This window comes from Saccopteryx bilineata, chromosome 11 (assembly GCF_036850765.1).
Source record: "Saccopteryx bilineata isolate mSacBil1 chromosome 11, mSacBil1_pri_phased_curated, whole genome shotgun sequence".
Classification (NCBI taxonomy): Eukaryota; Metazoa; Chordata; class Mammalia; order Chiroptera; family Emballonuridae; genus Saccopteryx; species Saccopteryx bilineata.
The window spans coordinates 64836994-64853830 of record NC_089500.1 but is presented as its reverse complement, the minus strand read 5'-3'; the positions used below and the strand labels follow the sequence as shown (position 1 = coordinate 64853830).

The window sequence follows — 16837 nt, the reverse complement described above, 5'->3', positions numbered from 1 at the left end:
AGGCACATTCTTTGCAAAACTGTGGCTGAGTATTGAGGAAAAACGAGAGGATGATTGAAAAATCTGCTAGAACCACGTGCTTGACCACCAAAGTACTTAAACTTAGGGGTTTCCTACACACCAGCAATAATGACCAGCAAGAAATAGACATTAGAAGATCCCTTCTGCCTGACCTGTGGTGGTGCAGTGGGTTGAGCATTTGACCTGGAATGCTGAGGTCTCCCGTTCAAAACCTCAGGCTTGCCCCTTCAAGGCGCATACGAAAAGCAGCTACTACGAGTTGATGCTTCCTGCTCCTCCCACCCCCTTTTTTCTCTCTCTTTCTCTTTCTCTGAAATCAATAAATAAAATCTTTAAAAAAAAATTTGATCCTTCCTACTCTACCACCTCTGGGTGGTTATTTAGCAGGGTGGCCATCTGTGGCCAAATGTCAGACGTTGAACAGATCCATGCAGAACAAGCAAGCCCCTGGGCCCCGTGCTGTGGTCTCCCCACTTTTATTTTATTTTATTTTTTTATTCATTTTAGAGAGGAGAGGGAGAGACAGAGAGAGAGAGAGAGAGAGAGAGAGAGAGAGAGAGAGAGGAGAGACAGAGAGAAAGAAGGGGGGAGGAGCTGGAAGCATCAACTCCCATATGTGCCTTGACCAGGCAAGCCCAGGGTTTCGAACCAGAGACCTCAGCATTTCCAGGTCGACGCTTTATCCACTGCGCCACCACAGGTCAGGCAAGGTCTCCCCACTCTTGATGCTCACTGGTCAAGCTTTGTACCTGAGTCTCCCGATGCACTGGTCCAAGCTGTCAGTCACTTCCATCAGCCAACCTTGCTGGTGACGTTTCATGAGGGCTGCTTTATCCACCTGCGATCGTGAAGGGCACAGATCATCCCAGGGTGTCGCCCTCCGCTGGGTTCCAGCCTCCCGTGTAGGGCCCCCACTTTCCTAACACAGTGTCAGAGCAGACACCAGAAGCTGCTTGCCAATATCCACGCTCCCTCCTGCCTTCCTATCAACAGACCCTGTGTAGGGTGGCTCTGTGCTCAGCCTCAGGAGACGAACCGTGTCCAAGCCAACTACAAATATCTTGTCCACTGTCTCCAGCTCCCTGGTGGGTAAGAACATCCATTGGATCCAATACTGACCAGAGTGTTGCGACTGCCTTTTTTTTTCCCCCTGAAACAGAGTCAGTCACAACTAGTACTTCTCCTTCTCCCTTCTCCCTGCCTTTGAATATAGAAGGGATGTCTGGGGCTGGGGCAGCCATTTTGTTCCCACAGGGAAGCCCAAAATAATCTAGAGATATTGGTCTTGACATCACTGAGCTTCTGAGCCAATGCCAACGGTGTTGATTACATGAGAAAAATAAAACCATATTTACGTGAGCTGCCATTGCTCGGCTTTCTTTACCTGCAGCCAAAGGGTTCCTAACAAGTACAGCTATGTACGTCACAGGTACAGTAGCAACTAAGTGCACTTCACGCTGGTGTATATCGCCAAGGCTTTTCTTAGAGCTGCTCACCTCCTCTGCCTGCCTCCGTTCCTGTCCTTGGCACTGCCAGAGAAAGCTGTGACAGCCGCTGAGAAGCAGCAGCGACCCTGCCCTCTACTGATGGGCAATTCAACTGCTCCCCCCACTTGACTGTGAAATGTTTGAGTTGGGGGAGTCTATCTTCATTTATTCACAAACCTTTATTATCCCTCAGCTATATCCCAGGCATTCTGTGGGGTAACGGAAGTGATGCCCACAGAAGGTCAGTTTCATGGGACAGCATTGACCGGCACGGACCATGTAACATGATGGGCACTTTGAAGGCAGGAGATAGCAATATATGCTTCCCTGGGAACCTACCTGGGGAGGCTTTGCGGAGAGGGCACAGGAGAGGGTGAAAGAAGAGAGGGCTGTGAGGGTGCGTGACTCCAGAAGGAAGGGGAAAGGTGGATGGGGACGAGGACTCAGCTCCCCTGGCCTGCTCACCTCTGCTATCACACCGATGCACCCAACGATGACTGCGGCTTTGGCCTGAGCCCCACTCATTCCGCCCAGTCCAGAGGTGACAAAGACTTTCCCAGCCAGGTCCTGAACGCCCAGGTAGCGACGCCCAGCATTCAGTACGGTGAGCTGTAGGGAGAGGAGTTGGGGGCTCACTGTCCACTCCCAGCATGTCCACCGTCCATCCCCTGAGGCTAGGTGTGACCCCTGTTTCTCACCACTGTGCCGTGGACGATTCCCTGGGGACCGATGTAGCAATAACTGCCTGCTGTCATCTGGCCATACCTGACCACAGAGAAGGCAAGCAGGAGGGTAAGCCCAGTACCAGCTAACCACTTTAGATGATTAAAAATTCATTTTTAATTACCCCAAAGTGCATTAATACATATTCTTTGAAAACAAAACATTTTAGGAAAAGGTACAACCCTCCATTTCTGGTCACCTTTGGCCTCTTAGACCTTTTATAAACAAGTGTCCTTTTTTTTTTTTTTTACAGGGACAGAGAGAGTCAGAAAGAGGGATAGATTGGGACAGACAGACAGGAACGGAGAGAGATGAGAAGTATCAATCATCAGTTTTTCATTGTGACACCTTAGTTGCTCACTGACTGCTTCCTCATACGTGCCTTGACTGTGGGCCTTCAGCAGACCGAGTAACCCCTTGCTTGAGCCAGCGACCTTGGGTCCAAGCTGGTGAGCTTTTTGCTCAAACCAGATGAGCCTGCGCTCAAGCTGGCGACCTCAGGGTCTCGAACCTGGGTTCTCTGCATCCCAGTCCGACACTATCCACTGCGCCACTGCCTGGTCAGGCTAAACAAGTGTCCTTTTAAAAACTATAGTATTGTTGGCAAAATCACCCTGGGGACTAGTTAGCCATATTGACAAAAGGTGAACAGGGCCCAGCACTTCCACCTTCCGGGCTTATGCTCACGTAAAGCATGTGCACCACTGTTCACACCAACTTGATTTGCAGTGCACAAACCCTGAAATAGCTGAGAAGTCCATCACCAGGAGGAAAGAGAAATGACTTGCAGGAATGGAACGCTACACAGAAAAGAAAAAAGACATAGTCATTCTGCGTGTGACGGGCCCAGCGTTGAAGCCAGCCACGAAGGAGTACATTCTGCAGGGTTACGTTCATTCAGTGACCTCCATCTGGGGAATCTGCCTGCTGCAAGGAAGGCTGGGAGCTCTGGGAAGCAGAGACGGCTTGGTCTCCAGCTGGAGGGGCTGGCACAGCGAGGCACGCTCCAGATTTGTGCACTGCGCCGTGTGTAAGTTAGACTTCAGGGAACCCATTCACAGCGTTGTTTTGCATGCGTAGTGTTAGTTACATAAATGGCCTCATTCTGCAGGTGTTGTTTCTGCAGCTTGTTTTCCCCCTAGACACAGGCCTGCGGGGCCCTTTCCACATGAGCGTTTACAGATCCTGCTCGCTCCTTTGTGTGGCTCCAAGTAGATGCAGCGTCAGAAGCCGCATGTTCTCTCCCCTGTTGATCATTGGGATGGCTCCAACTTTGCTACAGGAATAACGGGAATAATCCTGCGGTGAGTCATCTCTTATCTGCCTCCCTAGGTAGACAGCAGGAAGGAGGAGTGCTGGGTTGTCAGATGCCAGCATTGAAAATATTAAGTTACTGTCAGATTCCAAAGTGACTGTCAAGCAATGCATGGCCATGCCTGTTTGAATTGATGGCATTATTCATAATTATCACACATTTGAATTGATGGCAATGTAATGGGGGAATGACAACATTTTGCTGTTGCCTTAACTGCACTCTTCTTCTTATTCTTTTTTTTTTTTTTACAGGGACAGAGAGAGAGTCAGAGAGAGGGACAGATAGGGACAGACAGACAGGAACGAAAAGAGATAAGAAGCATCAATCATCAGTTTTTTGTTGCGACACCTTAGTTGTTCATTGATTGCTTTCTCATATGTGCCTTGACCGTGGGGCTACAGCAGACCGAGTAACCCCTTGCTCGAGCCAGCGACCTTGGGTCCAAGCTGGTGAGCTTTGCTCAAACCAGATGAGCCCGCACTCAAGCTGGTGACCTCAGGGTCTCGAACCTCGGTCTTTCTGCATCCCAGTCTGATGCTCTATCCACTGCGCCACTGCCTGGTGAGGCCTGGTCAGGCTACTGCACTCTTCTTCTTTTTTTTTAAAGATTTTATTTATTCATTATAGAGAGGGGAGAGAGAGAGAGAGAGAGAGAGAGAGAAGGGGGAGGAGCAGAAAGCATCAACTCCCATATGTGCCTTGACCAGGCAAGCCCAGGGTTTTGAACCGGCAACCTCAGCATTTCCAGGTTGACACTTTATCCACTGCACCACCACAGGTCACGCTGTACTCTTCTTAAGGTAAGGAGAGCATCAAGGCTTACTGCCACTTGCTTATCTCCCTTGTAACTTTCAAGTTGATATCTCTTTTCTATTGGATTCCTGTGGCCAACAATTTCTCCAGCCCTTTTTCTCTTCTGGATCAGGGGTGGATCCTGATTCTCAGATCTGTCTAAATATCAAGCTTATCTCTTAATTTAGGCAAGGCATTGGACTACTCAGAACCTTTGTTTACTCTTCCAAAAAGTAGGGATGCAGTACCCTTACCTTGAAAGGTCATATGGCTATTAACACAACATAAGAGAATAGTGTTAATATAATAAACATTCATCTAGAGAGACAGGTGAAGCCACCAACCCCCCACCCGGACCCTCCTAGGCTGTGCTCCTTGGTGGGTCTGCCTCCACTCAAGCAGAGTGTCACATGCTAAGGGTGTCACCTTCATTATTAAATTAATTCTCATACTCTTACTAATATCCCTTCTTTACTGATAGGATCCAAGTTCCAAAGTTATACTAGAACAGAACTGGAAACTGATTTTAAGACCTTCTGACTCGATTCTTTGTGCTTAACTGATCTGCTGCATGCTACTCCCAAGATAACTCTTGGAGGTAAAATTGTGGGGTCAAAGTTCCTTCATTCCAGTCACTAGATGTAGCCCTCCCAGCCACCTCCAGCCTGTTGTACTGACCTAGACCCTACCTACAATCTGTGACTGCCTGTTTCCTCACATTCTCCTTAGCAACTGGGTGTTATCTGTAGTTTCATTTTTGTCAGCCCAATAGTGAAAAGGCTTTGCTTTAGTTCGTAGTTATCAGATTCTTCATGCAGTACATTTAAACTTTTTCCTACTTCCGCTAACAATTTGCAATCTTCTCTTTAGTTAAACTGCCCACAGCAGTCAGGTGCAGCCAGACCAGATCTGACTATAGCTCCACCCTCTCAACTTCCATTCTGTATCTATGAAACAGAAGCACAGTGACTAGCTGGAGGTCACAAGAGGTAAAGGAGCCATCAGTGGACCCCATTCCTCTGACCCTGTGGCTGCTTCCACTGGTACAGCAGAGGTTCCTCAGGCCTCGTAATATTAACAACAGCAAGCATGACTACCAATGACTGACAGAAAAGGAATTGGGTTTCTGAGCTTCAGTTTCTTCGTCTACAAAATATGGTAATAAGAGTACCTATTCTAGAGGATTATGTAGGAGACTGAACTTATAAATCCTAAGGAAAATGAGAACATAGCAATCCAAAATCTATGGGACACAGTGAAAACAGACATAAGGAGATTCATTGTTTTATAGCCTACCTCAAGAAAAAAAGAAAAATCTCAAATAAACAATCTAACTTTTTTTTTTTTCATTTTTCCGAAGCTGGAAACGGGGAGGCAGTCAGACAGACTCTCGCATGCGCCCGACCGGGATCCACCCAGCATGCCCACCAGGGGGTGATGCTTTGCCCCTCTGGTGTGTCGCTCTGTTGCATCTAGAGCCATTTTGACGCCTGAGGCAGAGACCACAGAGCCATCCCCAGCGCCCGGGCCATCTTTGCTCCAATGGAGCCTCGCTGTGGGAGGGGAAGAGAGAGACAGAGAGGAAGGGGAGGGGGAAGGGTGGAGAAGCAAATGGGCACCTCTCCTGTGTGCCCTGGCCAGGAATCGAACCCAGGACTCCTGCACGCCAGGCCAACGCTCTACCGCTGAGCCAACCGGCCAGGGCCACAATCTAACTTTTAAATTCTAAAGGAATTTGAAAAACACAAAGCCCAAAGTGAGTAAAATAAAGGAAATAATGAAGATCTGAGCAGAAATAAATGAAACAAAGTCTTACAAGAAACAATAAAAATTAAGATCAATGAAACCAAGAGCTGGTTCTTTGAGAAGATAAATAAGATTGACAAACCTTTAACCAGACTCATCAAGCAAAAAAGAGAGGAGACCAAAATAAAATAAGAGATGAAAGAGAAGTAACAATTGACACCAAAGAAATACAAAGAATTGTAAGAAAGTATTATGAACTATATGCCACCAAATTGAACAATCTGGACAAAATGGATAAACTTCTAGAAACATACAATCTTTCAAAACTGAATCTGGAAGAATCAGAGAATCTGAATAGACAGATTATAGCTAGTGAAATTGAAGCAATAATCAAAAAACTCCCAACAAACAAAACTTCCAGACCAGATGGCTTCACTGGTGAATTTTACTAAAAACTCAAAGGAGAATTAACACCTATCCTTCTCAAGCTATTCCAAAAAATTCAAGAGGAAGGAAGACTCCCAAGCTCATTTTATGAGGCCAGCATTATATTTATTCCAACATCAGATAAAGATACTACAAAGAAGGAAAATTTATAGGTCAATATCCCTGATGAATATAGATGCTAATATCTTCAACAAAATATTAGCAAACAGAATTCAGCAATACATTAAAGAAGTCAAACACCATGACAAAGTGGGATTTATTCTGGGGATGCAAGGTTGGTACAATATCCATAAATGAATAAACAGATACACCATATAAATCAAATGAAGGACAAAAATCATGTGTTTATATCAGTAGGTGCAGAAAAAGAATTTAATAAAATCCAGCACCCATTTTTGTTAAAAAATTCTCAGCAAAGTGAGAATAGAGGGAACATAGCTTAACATTATAAAGGCCATATATGAGAAACCCACAGCCAACATCATACTCAATGGGAAAAAACTACAAGTGTTTTCCTTAAGATCAAGGACAAACCCTAGCTAAGTGACTCAGTGGACAGAGCATCATACTGGTACACTGAAGTTGTGAGTCAGAGCACATACATGAGGCCACCAATGAGTGCACAACTAAATGGAACAACTAAGTAAAACAATGAGTTGATGCCTCTCTATTTCTCTTTCTCTCCCTTTTCCCCTCTTCCCCCTCCCCCACCTCTCTCCAAATCAATAGCAAAAAAAATTTTTTTTAAATAAAATCAGAACCAAGACAGGGATGCTAGCTACAACCACTCTCATTCAATATAGTACTGGAAGTCCTAGCACAGCAATCAGACAAGAAGAAGAAATAAAAGTCATCCAAATTGGAAAGAAAGAGGTAAAACTGTCATTTTTGATTGATGACATGACATTGTACATAAACTGTCATTATTGATTGATGACATGATATTGTATATAGAAAACCCTAAAGTCTCTGCCAAAAAACTACTAGAGTTAATAAGTGAATTTGGCAAAGAGGCAGGATATAAAATTAATATCCAGAAACCAATGGAATTTTTATACACCAAAAATGAACTGTCAGAAAGAGAAACTGAGGAAACAATCCCATTTATTATTGCAACAAAACAGTAAAGTACTAGGAATAGATTTAACCAAGGAGGTAAAAAAATTGTACTTAGAAAATGATAAGACATTGAAAAAAAACTTGAGGAAGATACTAATAAGTGGAAGCATGTACCATGTTCATGGATAGAAAGAATTAACATCATTAAAATGTCCATACTACCCAAAACAATTTATAGATTCAATGCAATTCCTATTAAAATACCAATGGTATATACTTCACAGATCTAGAACAAATATTCCAAAAATTTATATGGAACCAAAAAAAGATTCCAGAGCAATCTTGAGAAAAAAGAACAAAGTTGGAGAAATCACACTACATGATATCAAGTTATACTACAAGGCCACAGTAATCAAAACAACATGATTGGGGTATAAAAACAGGCACATAGTTAAATGGAACAGAATAGAGAGTCTAGAATTCAACCTATACCTACCTGGTCAATTAATATTTGACAAAGAAGGCAAGAACATTTAACAGGGTAAATATATGGTATTGGAAAAATTGGACAAATACATGTAAAAAAGTAAAATTAGATCACCTTCTTACACCATACACAAGAATAAACTCAAAATGAATTAAAGATTTAAATATTAGCTCTGGCTGGATAGCTTAGTTGGTTAAAGCATCGTCCTGAAGCTCAGAGGTTGCTGGTTAGACCGTTGATCAGGGCACACATACGAACAGATCAGTGTGCCTTTCTCTCACTCCCTCCCCTCCTCTCTCTAAAATCATAAAATACACATAAAAAATGATTTAAATATTACACTAGAATCCATAAAAATCCTAGAAGAAAACATAGGCAGCAAAACCTTGACCATTTCTCGTAGCAATATTTTTTCTGATACATCTTCTCGGGCAAGAGAAACAAAGGAAAAATAAATGAATTGGACCACATCAAACTAAAAACTTTTCTCAGACCAAAGGAAACCATCAACAAAATGAAAAGATAACCTCCTGAATGGGAGAACTTATTTGCCAATACATCTAATAAAGAATTAATATTCAAAATTTATAATAAACTTATAAAATGCAACACCAGAAAAGAAACAGTCCAATTAAAAAAGGTGCAAAGAACCCAAATAGACACTTTTCTAAAGAGTCTAAAGAAGACATATATATGGCCAATAGATATATGAAAAGATGCTCAATGTCACTAACCATCAGAAAAATGCACATCAAACCACAATGAGATATCATCTGACACCTGTCAGAATGGCTATCATCAATAAATCAACAAACAGCAAATGTTGGCAAGGGTGTAGAAAAAAGGAAACCCTCATGTACTGCTGGTGGGAGTGCAGATGGTACAGCCACTGTGGAAAGCAGTATGGAGTTTCCTCAGAAAATTAAAGATAGAACTGTTTTTGATCCAGTGATTCCACTTCTTGGAATATATTCTAAGAATCCTGAAACATTGATTCAAAAAAATATATGCACCCCTATGTTCATTGACACAGTATTTATAATAGCCAAGATCTGGAAACAGCCCAAGTGCCCATCAGTAGATGAGTAGATAAAAACAATATGGTACATTTACACAATTGAATACTATGCAACCATAAAAAAGAAGGAAATCTTACCTTTTGAAACAACCTTTGGAAACAACTGAAGAGCATTTTGCTAAGTAATATAAGCCAGTCAGAGAAAGACAAGTGACATATGATTTTACTCATATGTGGAATCTAATGAACAAAATGAACTAACAAGCAAAATAGAGACAGACTCATAACAGAGAGCAGGCTGACAGCTGTTTGGGGAGTTTCATGAGGGGTGTGGAAGGATTGGGCTAAAAGGACAAAAGAAAATAAGTCATGGACACGGACAGCAGTGTGGTGACTGCCAGGGGTAGGGTGGAGATGGAGGAGAGCAGAGGGCGTTACTGGTGGTGGACGAAGACGGAATTGGAGGTGTGAACACACAATGCAGTGTACGGAGATGCGTTGTAGAATTGGGCACCTGAAACCTGAATAATTATGTTAACCAGTGTCACCTCAATAAGCTCAATTAGAAGATGGATGAATGAATGAATGAATGAATGAATGAATAAAAAGAAAAAACTCTATAAATCCTAGAACAACAAATGGTGGTGACTATTATAATCATATTATAAAGTATTCACCCATGGCCTGACTAATTAGGTTCCCAATACCACAGACTTGATCATATTTTACGTGGTTATCATCACTCCCAGAGATCCGCAAAGGGCACTCATTCATTGTAGCATTCTTTATACTCCCAAAGAACTGGCAACAACCCAAATCAGGAGGAAAGTGAGCTAAATGAATTATGGTGCCATTGAATACTACAGGTAAAAAAAGAATAAGTCTAACCCCTGTTTCCTGAGATGGAACAGGCTCCAAGCTGTATTGCCAAAGAGGCAAGTGCGGAGCCATCACCACGGTCTAATCATTTATATTTGTAACCACATGCATAAGAACTGTTTTAAAGGACACAAGGGACACTGTGAATTAGGAAGTCTAGGATGGGAGAGGGATTTCTTTTACATTGTATCTCCTTTTATAATGTCTGAGGGAAAAGTAGTCAACCTGGAGCATGTATTAATTTTACAACAAATGAAATGGTAGTATTCTGCATCTTGATGGGGTTTGCACTTCTCAGGTGCATGCATTTCTTAGAACTCATTAAATGATATACGTAAGATATGTGCATGTCATTACATGTAAATTTTACGTCCCAAACAAACCCTTAAGAACAATATTAAATTCCAATTAATATTTACAGCTTACTTTGACATGCATCAAAACTGAATTGGACAGCCTGACCAGGTGGTAGCGCAGTGCATAGAGCGTCGGACTGGGATGCAGAGGACCCAGGTTCGAGGCCCCGTGGTTGCCAGCTTGAGCGTGGGCTCATCTGGCTTGAGCAAAGCTCACCAGCTTGGACCCAAGGTCGCTGGCTTGAGCAAGGGGTTACTCGGTCTGCTGAAGGCCCGCAGTCAAGGCACATATGAGAAAGCAATCAATGAACAACTAAGGTCTCGCAACAAAAAGCTAATGATTGATGCTTCTCATCTCTCTCCGTTCCTGTCTGTCTGTTCCTATCTATACTTCTCTCTGACTCACTCTCTAAAAAACAAAAACAAAAGAACAGCAAAAAAAAACTGAATTGAACAGATGGATGGGTAAAGGGACAGACAGATTGACAGACACAGGATAAAATGAGTTTAGTAGTATATTAATTATGAAATTTTGGGTATTCACAGTTAATTCTTTCAATTTTCTGTATGTTACAAATTGTTCATAATAAAATGTTGGGAAAAGCAGGATTCAAATTGTATGCCCATTTGCTTATAGTATATAAAAATTGTAGGCATATTCACAAAACTACTAGGGAATATGTAAATATGAAACTGCTACAGTGCTGTGATTGTATTTTTCAAAATTGTATTTAATACTGCTGCCATTGTGTTACAATGCAAGTGAAAATATGTGATATTTACCAAATGATCAGCTGTCAACTGAAATACTTACATGGTCACCCCCACAGCAAAGAGCTTCTCATACTCCGCTCTGGAAGAGTAGTTGGGAATGACCTGGAAAAGAGGGACAGGAGCCAAGGGCTAGGGACAGCACAGCTCCCTTGGAAATGATGGGTAGGTGGTGTCAGGGGCACCTGGCTCTCCCCGCTGCCCCGGGGCCAGCACCGCGCCCGGCTCCCCAGCACCCACCATCCCGTTGGTGATGACCAGCCTGGGCGCTCCAGGGCTGCTTGGGAAGAGGCCCAGTGGGTGTCCACTGTACATGACCAGGGTCTGCTCCTCTGTCATCCGCGACAAGTAGGACATTGTCAGCCAGAACTGCAGGGGAGAGCAAAGCATGGAGGGGACCCACCATGGGCCCCCTGGCACCACCCAGGCTCCCAGAGCTCCCCGGCCTCAGCGGTCCTGCCCAGTGCTCCTGCCCAGTGCTCCTGCCCAGCGCTCCTGCCCAGCGCTCCATCCTCCCAAGCCTAGTGGCTCCTGGTGCCTCCAGTAACACCACTCCTTCCTTCAGGGCCTTCAACATCCCCGAATTGTCGTGCTGTGATCTCAGGCAGCAGGCAGGCAGAGAGCTGAGCCCTGAGTCCAGGCCAGAGGACGCGGTTGAGGGAAAGGTCTGGGCACAGGGTCCAGGCCTCATGTTCTGCATACCTGAGCCCAGTTGCTGAACACCTGTCCATTTCCTCCATAGGTCACAAGTTCCTGGGGAAACTGTAGACGACACGGTGTCATTTGAGATGGTGGCCTGGGAAGGGCGGGTCCCCTTCCCTGCAGGGGGCTGTATGGGGCAAAGTGGCTGACAGCCCTTTAAGGAGGGGTGCAGCAGAGGAAGAAGCCAGAGGGGCTAAGTCCAGGGACAGCCATCTTTGCAGGAACATCGGTCCACCTGTGACTAGGGCAAGGGCTTGGCTTGGGATGAGGGACAGAGCTAGGTCTGGGGTCACTCTGGGAACTCAGTCTGGGGTCAATGGCAGGGGTCCACCTGTGATCAGGTTTTGGGGGCAGGGCCACTGCTCAGGAAGCTCTCACTAGGCTGGGTAGTCAAATTCTAGGACCATATTGCCTCAGAGATTCACCCACAAGCACTGTCCTTCCTCAAATATGGGGCCCGAGGCACAGACTGGCTCTCCAGGAGGCGGCCCACGACAGGCACAGGGGGCCAGGCTAACACCCGCAAGTACTGTCCTTCCTCAAATATGGGGCCCGAGGCACAGACTGGCTCTCCAGGAGGCGGCCCACGACAGGCACAGGGGGCCAGGCTAACACCTGCAAGTACTGTCCTTCCTCAAATAAGGGGCCTGAGGCACAGACTGGCTCTCCAGGACGAGGCCCACGACAGGCACAGGGGGCCAGGCTAACACCTGCAAGTACTGTCCTTCCTCAAATATGGGGCCCGAGGCACAGACTGGCTCTCCAGGAGGCGGCCCACGACAGGCTCAGGGGGCCAGGCTAACACCGCAAGTACTGTCCTTCCTCAAATAAGGGGCCTGAGGCTCAGACTGGCTCTCCAGGAGGCGGCCCACGACAGGCACAGGGGGCCAGGCTAACACCTGCAAGGCTATCGACACAGTCAGTGTAAAATTCATTTCTGGTTTCAAAGACTTAGTAAGAAAAACTTGTAAAATATCTCAATAATATTTTTACTGATTGCATGTTAAAATGATATTACAGATATATCAGGATAAATAAAACAGTATTAAATCTGTTTCTTTTTACTTTTTCATGTAGCTATTAAAAAATTTAATAATACACATGTTCCTACTATACCAATGTTGATGTCCTGGCGTTGGTGCTATCTGGGAATCTATCCTTATTTCTAAACACAAATCTTCAATGAATTCCACACGGGTCTCACAGCACAGTTCTCACGGACAGAGCTGGCTCCCATGCTTCGGTTTCCCTGGCTCTTACCTGGGCCACGGCCGGGTCCAGGTTGTTCATGATCATGTGCATGATGGCCGCTGCAGCTTTTGTCTGGCAGGGGTACTGCTTCAGTGGGTAGGCCCTGCAAGGGGAGAGTCCAGACACCGGGTGTGACGATGGGAGGGCACCCAGGTGTGGACAGCGAGACCCCCTGTCCTGCTGCCAAAGTTGCCTGGGAGCTCTCAGCCGGAACCAAGGTCAACCAGCTCTGGTGCTCACACATGCTTTGCACCCCCACCCTCCTAGGTCCAGGTCATTGGCTCCATTCCACCCTGGGCCGCCCTCCCTCCCTTCTCGGCAGGCTCCAACTGGGAGAATGATGACTTTGAAGCAAAGCTTGTATCTACTTTCCAGAAGCCTCTACTCTGGACGCAGTTTATTCTTTCTTTCACACCGCCTGTGCCCCTGGGCACCAATTCTAGAGCCGGTACCAGGCATCAGGCTCCAACAGGAGAGAGGAAATGTGGTTCCTGCTTTACTGGGTTCATGCCGTTCCCCGGAGAGGTCCCACACAAGGCTGGGCTTCTGGCACATGCAAGAGCAAGGATGCGTACTGAGTGTGACCTCTGGGCGGGGCAGTGGCATCTGGGAACTGTGACGGGCAGATCCTCCTGCCCCACCCCAGACTGCTGCTGTGCAGTGGCATCTGGGAACTGTGACGGGCAGATCCTCCTGCCCCACCCCAGACTGCTGCTGTGCAGTGGCATCTGGGAACTGTGACAGGCAGATCCTCCTGCCCCACCCCAGACTGCTGCTGTGCAGTGGCATCTGGGAACTATGACAGGCAGGTCCTCCTGCCCCACCCCAGACTGCTGCTGTGCAGTGGCATCTGGGAACTGTGACGGGCAGATCCTCCTGCCCCACCCCAGACTGCTGCTGTGCAGTGGCATCTGGGAACTGTGACAGGCAGATCCTCCTGCCCCACCCCAGACTGCTGCTGTGCAGTGGCATCTGGGAACTGTGACAGGCAGAGCCTCCTGCCCCACCCCAGACTGCTGCTGTGCAGTGGCATCTGGGAACTGTGACAGGCAGAGCCTCCTGCCCCACCCCAGACTGCTGCTGTGCAGTGGCATCTGGGAACTGTGACAGGCAGAGCCTCCTGCCCCACCCCAGACTGCTGCTGTGCAGTGGCATCTGGGAACTGTGACAGGCAGATCCTCCTGCCCCACCCCAGACTGCTGCTGTGCAGTGGCATCTGGGAACTATGACAGGCAGGTCCTCCTGCCCCACCCCAGACTGCTGCTGTGCAGTGGCATCTGGGAACTGTGACGGGCAGATCCTCCTGCCCCACCCCAGACTGCTGCTGTGCAGTGGCATCTGGGAACTATGACAGGCAGGTCCTCCTGCCCCACCCCAGACTGCTGCTGTGCGGTGGCATCTGGGGACTGTGACGGGCAGGTCCTCCTGCCCCACCCCAGACTGCTGCTGTGCAGTGGCATCTGGGAACTGTGACAGGCAGATCCTCCTGCCCCACCCCAGACTGCTGCTGTGCGGTGGCATCTGGGAACTGTGACGGGCAGGTCCTCCTGCCCCACCCCAGACTGCTGCTGTGCAGTGGCATCTGGGAACTGAGACAGGCAGATCCTCCTGCCCCACCCCAGACTGCTGCTGTGCAGTGGCATCTGGGAACTGTGACAGGCAGATCCTCCTGCCCCACCCCAGACTGCTGCTGTGCGGTGGCATCTGGGAACTGTGACGGGCAGATCCTCCTGCCCCACCCCAGACTGCTGCTGTGCAGTGGCATCTGGGAACTATGACAGGCAGATCCTCCTGCCCCACCCCAGACTGCTGCTGTGCAACATGGGGCGAAGCCCAGCCACTCAGGTCCGCAGGGTCGCCAGGACTGTGCACAATTCAGCACGATGGCGAGCCCGAGCTATTTGAAGACGCTGGCCGAGCCACCCTCTAAATCTCTCCTTACCCTCTGGCAAGACAACAGAACACAGGGTTTAGAAAGGGATTTTGTATACAGTTTGGCTCCAGAATTTGACAGTGGGCCAGAGGAACCCATCTGATTAGGATTGTCCCTTCTTCTGACCAGTTTGGGGGGCATCAACTGTAGTATGCAGAGCCCCACAGGTGATAACACTGCCACCTCCTTTCTCTGTGTGAGGGGCTTTGACTCAGCATGCTACATCTATGGCCACCTAGTATAGACAGCCAGTCTCAATTTCCCTTCCCTGCTGACTCTGCGGGGCTCCTGACCTCTGGCGTGATCCCTTCAAGGTCTCTCTCTTCCCACTCAGGCTTCCTCTGAAGCTGCACCCGCCAGCACTCACCTCATTTCAAGGCGGGGGCAGAACCGGTACATGTAGATGTGCCCGTACAGTCGCAGCTCCTGGGCAAATTCAGGGGCCAGCAGCTCCTGGACATCCGGGGGGAAGTAACGTAGGGCGTTCCTCAGCGCCAGCTGGAGAAGGAGAGTGGTCAGGGGCAGCAGGGGTGGCGGCTCCAGGCCACGCATCTCACAGCTTCCGTGACGATCCATCCTACCCCGCCTGGATTTGCCCCTGTGCCGTTTAGAAACCCGTGGTTCTTTCTGCCCAGAGACTGCCGAGCTCTCAGCCTGGGCCCATCTACAACGTCACCTCCTGCATGAAGCCTTCCCAAGAAAAGCTTTGTGTACTGGGGACCAGGCTGCTTAACTCCAGGCAAGGACCAGACGGGGCCCTGCCCTGAGGTTTGTGCCTACAGGGGAGATGCGGAATCAAAGGGAGTGAGAAGAGACCTGCCAGGAGCCCACGGGCCCCGCGGACCAGTGCAGAGAAGCACTCGGCCCCAACTGGGCGAGTAGCCTGACGTTATACTTGCAGCTCTGGGACTGAGATTCTGCCAGATCCAGGAAGGTCTGGTCCACAATCTAGAGCCAGAAAGAGGCGAAGCCTTCTAAGAGCTCTTGATCCAACTAAGGAAAGGAGCCCAAACTGCCACATTCTCCTCCAACCCTATCACTCCTCTCTGGACATCCCTGATGGTTTCAGTCTTGCTCCAGGGTCTTTGCACTTACTCACCCAAGGAGCGAGATGAGGAAGGCCTGGTTTAACGGTGTCAAATGCTTTTTTGCAACATTGTTCAGATAACCAGTAATTCATAAACACAACAAAGTTTTCTATCAAAATTAGCAGGTTTTGGATTGTGTGAGTTAATAGAAATGACTCAGCTATTATATGAAATGTATTTAAAGACTGTAAGAAATTTAATCTATTCTAAAATGACCTGTTGTGCCATAAATATAAAGGGGGTATATATTTCCCGAATCCTAAATAGAGCACAAAATCTATTTACCTATTTCCCCTGTATAAGATTTTATCACTATTGAATTTTTCATTACTTCATGATTTAGCCTAGATATGTCTTACTATGAACTATTCTACATCAAGTATAAACTATGTCTTTTTAGCTGCAATTTTGTTTGTACTTAATTTAGGAAAATTCTCTTCTTTTCCATTTTTGTTCAATAACTTTATCCCCTATGTCCAGAGTTACAAAATAGGCATGTAGTAATTATTTCTTGGGTGAAAACAGTTAAAAAGAAGCAGCTCTATTTGCTGGCCTGCATTCAATACTCCCAAGTTTCAGATGGGGAGTAGTTTTCAGCATTAAGATGAAAAAAACTGGTGTTCGGACAGATTTTGGGAGTTGCCCAAGGCATTGCAACAGGCCTGGGCAGGCCTAGGGAATGACCCAAGTTCCCATGGACCCTGGGAACCTCGGCAGGGCAGGAGGCTCAGTGAGTGCAGGCTGGCCGGAGGGATGTTGTCG

At 47.0% G+C, this 16837-nt stretch overlaps 1 protein-coding gene across 1 annotated transcript in view; it reads right to left on the bottom strand.

Moving 5' to 3' along the window:
• The window catches only part of UROC1 (urocanate hydratase 1), a 55634-nt gene that overhangs the window by 32262 nt on the left and 6535 nt on the right, over positions 1-16837 (bottom strand). The window contains exons 3-10 of the mRNA XM_066246416.1: positions 15355-15485; positions 13064-13157; positions 11804-11863; positions 11342-11470; positions 11145-11206; positions 2207-2273; positions 1974-2117; positions 771-859 (exon numbers count right to left, since the gene is read on the bottom strand). Of these exons, the coding sequence (XP_066102513.1) occupies positions 771-859; positions 1974-2117; positions 2207-2273; positions 11145-11206; positions 11342-11470; positions 11804-11863; positions 13064-13157; positions 15355-15485 (776 nt within the window). The remainder of the gene's footprint in view (positions 1-770; positions 860-1973; positions 2118-2206; positions 2274-11144; positions 11207-11341; positions 11471-11803; positions 11864-13063; positions 13158-15354; positions 15486-16837) is intronic.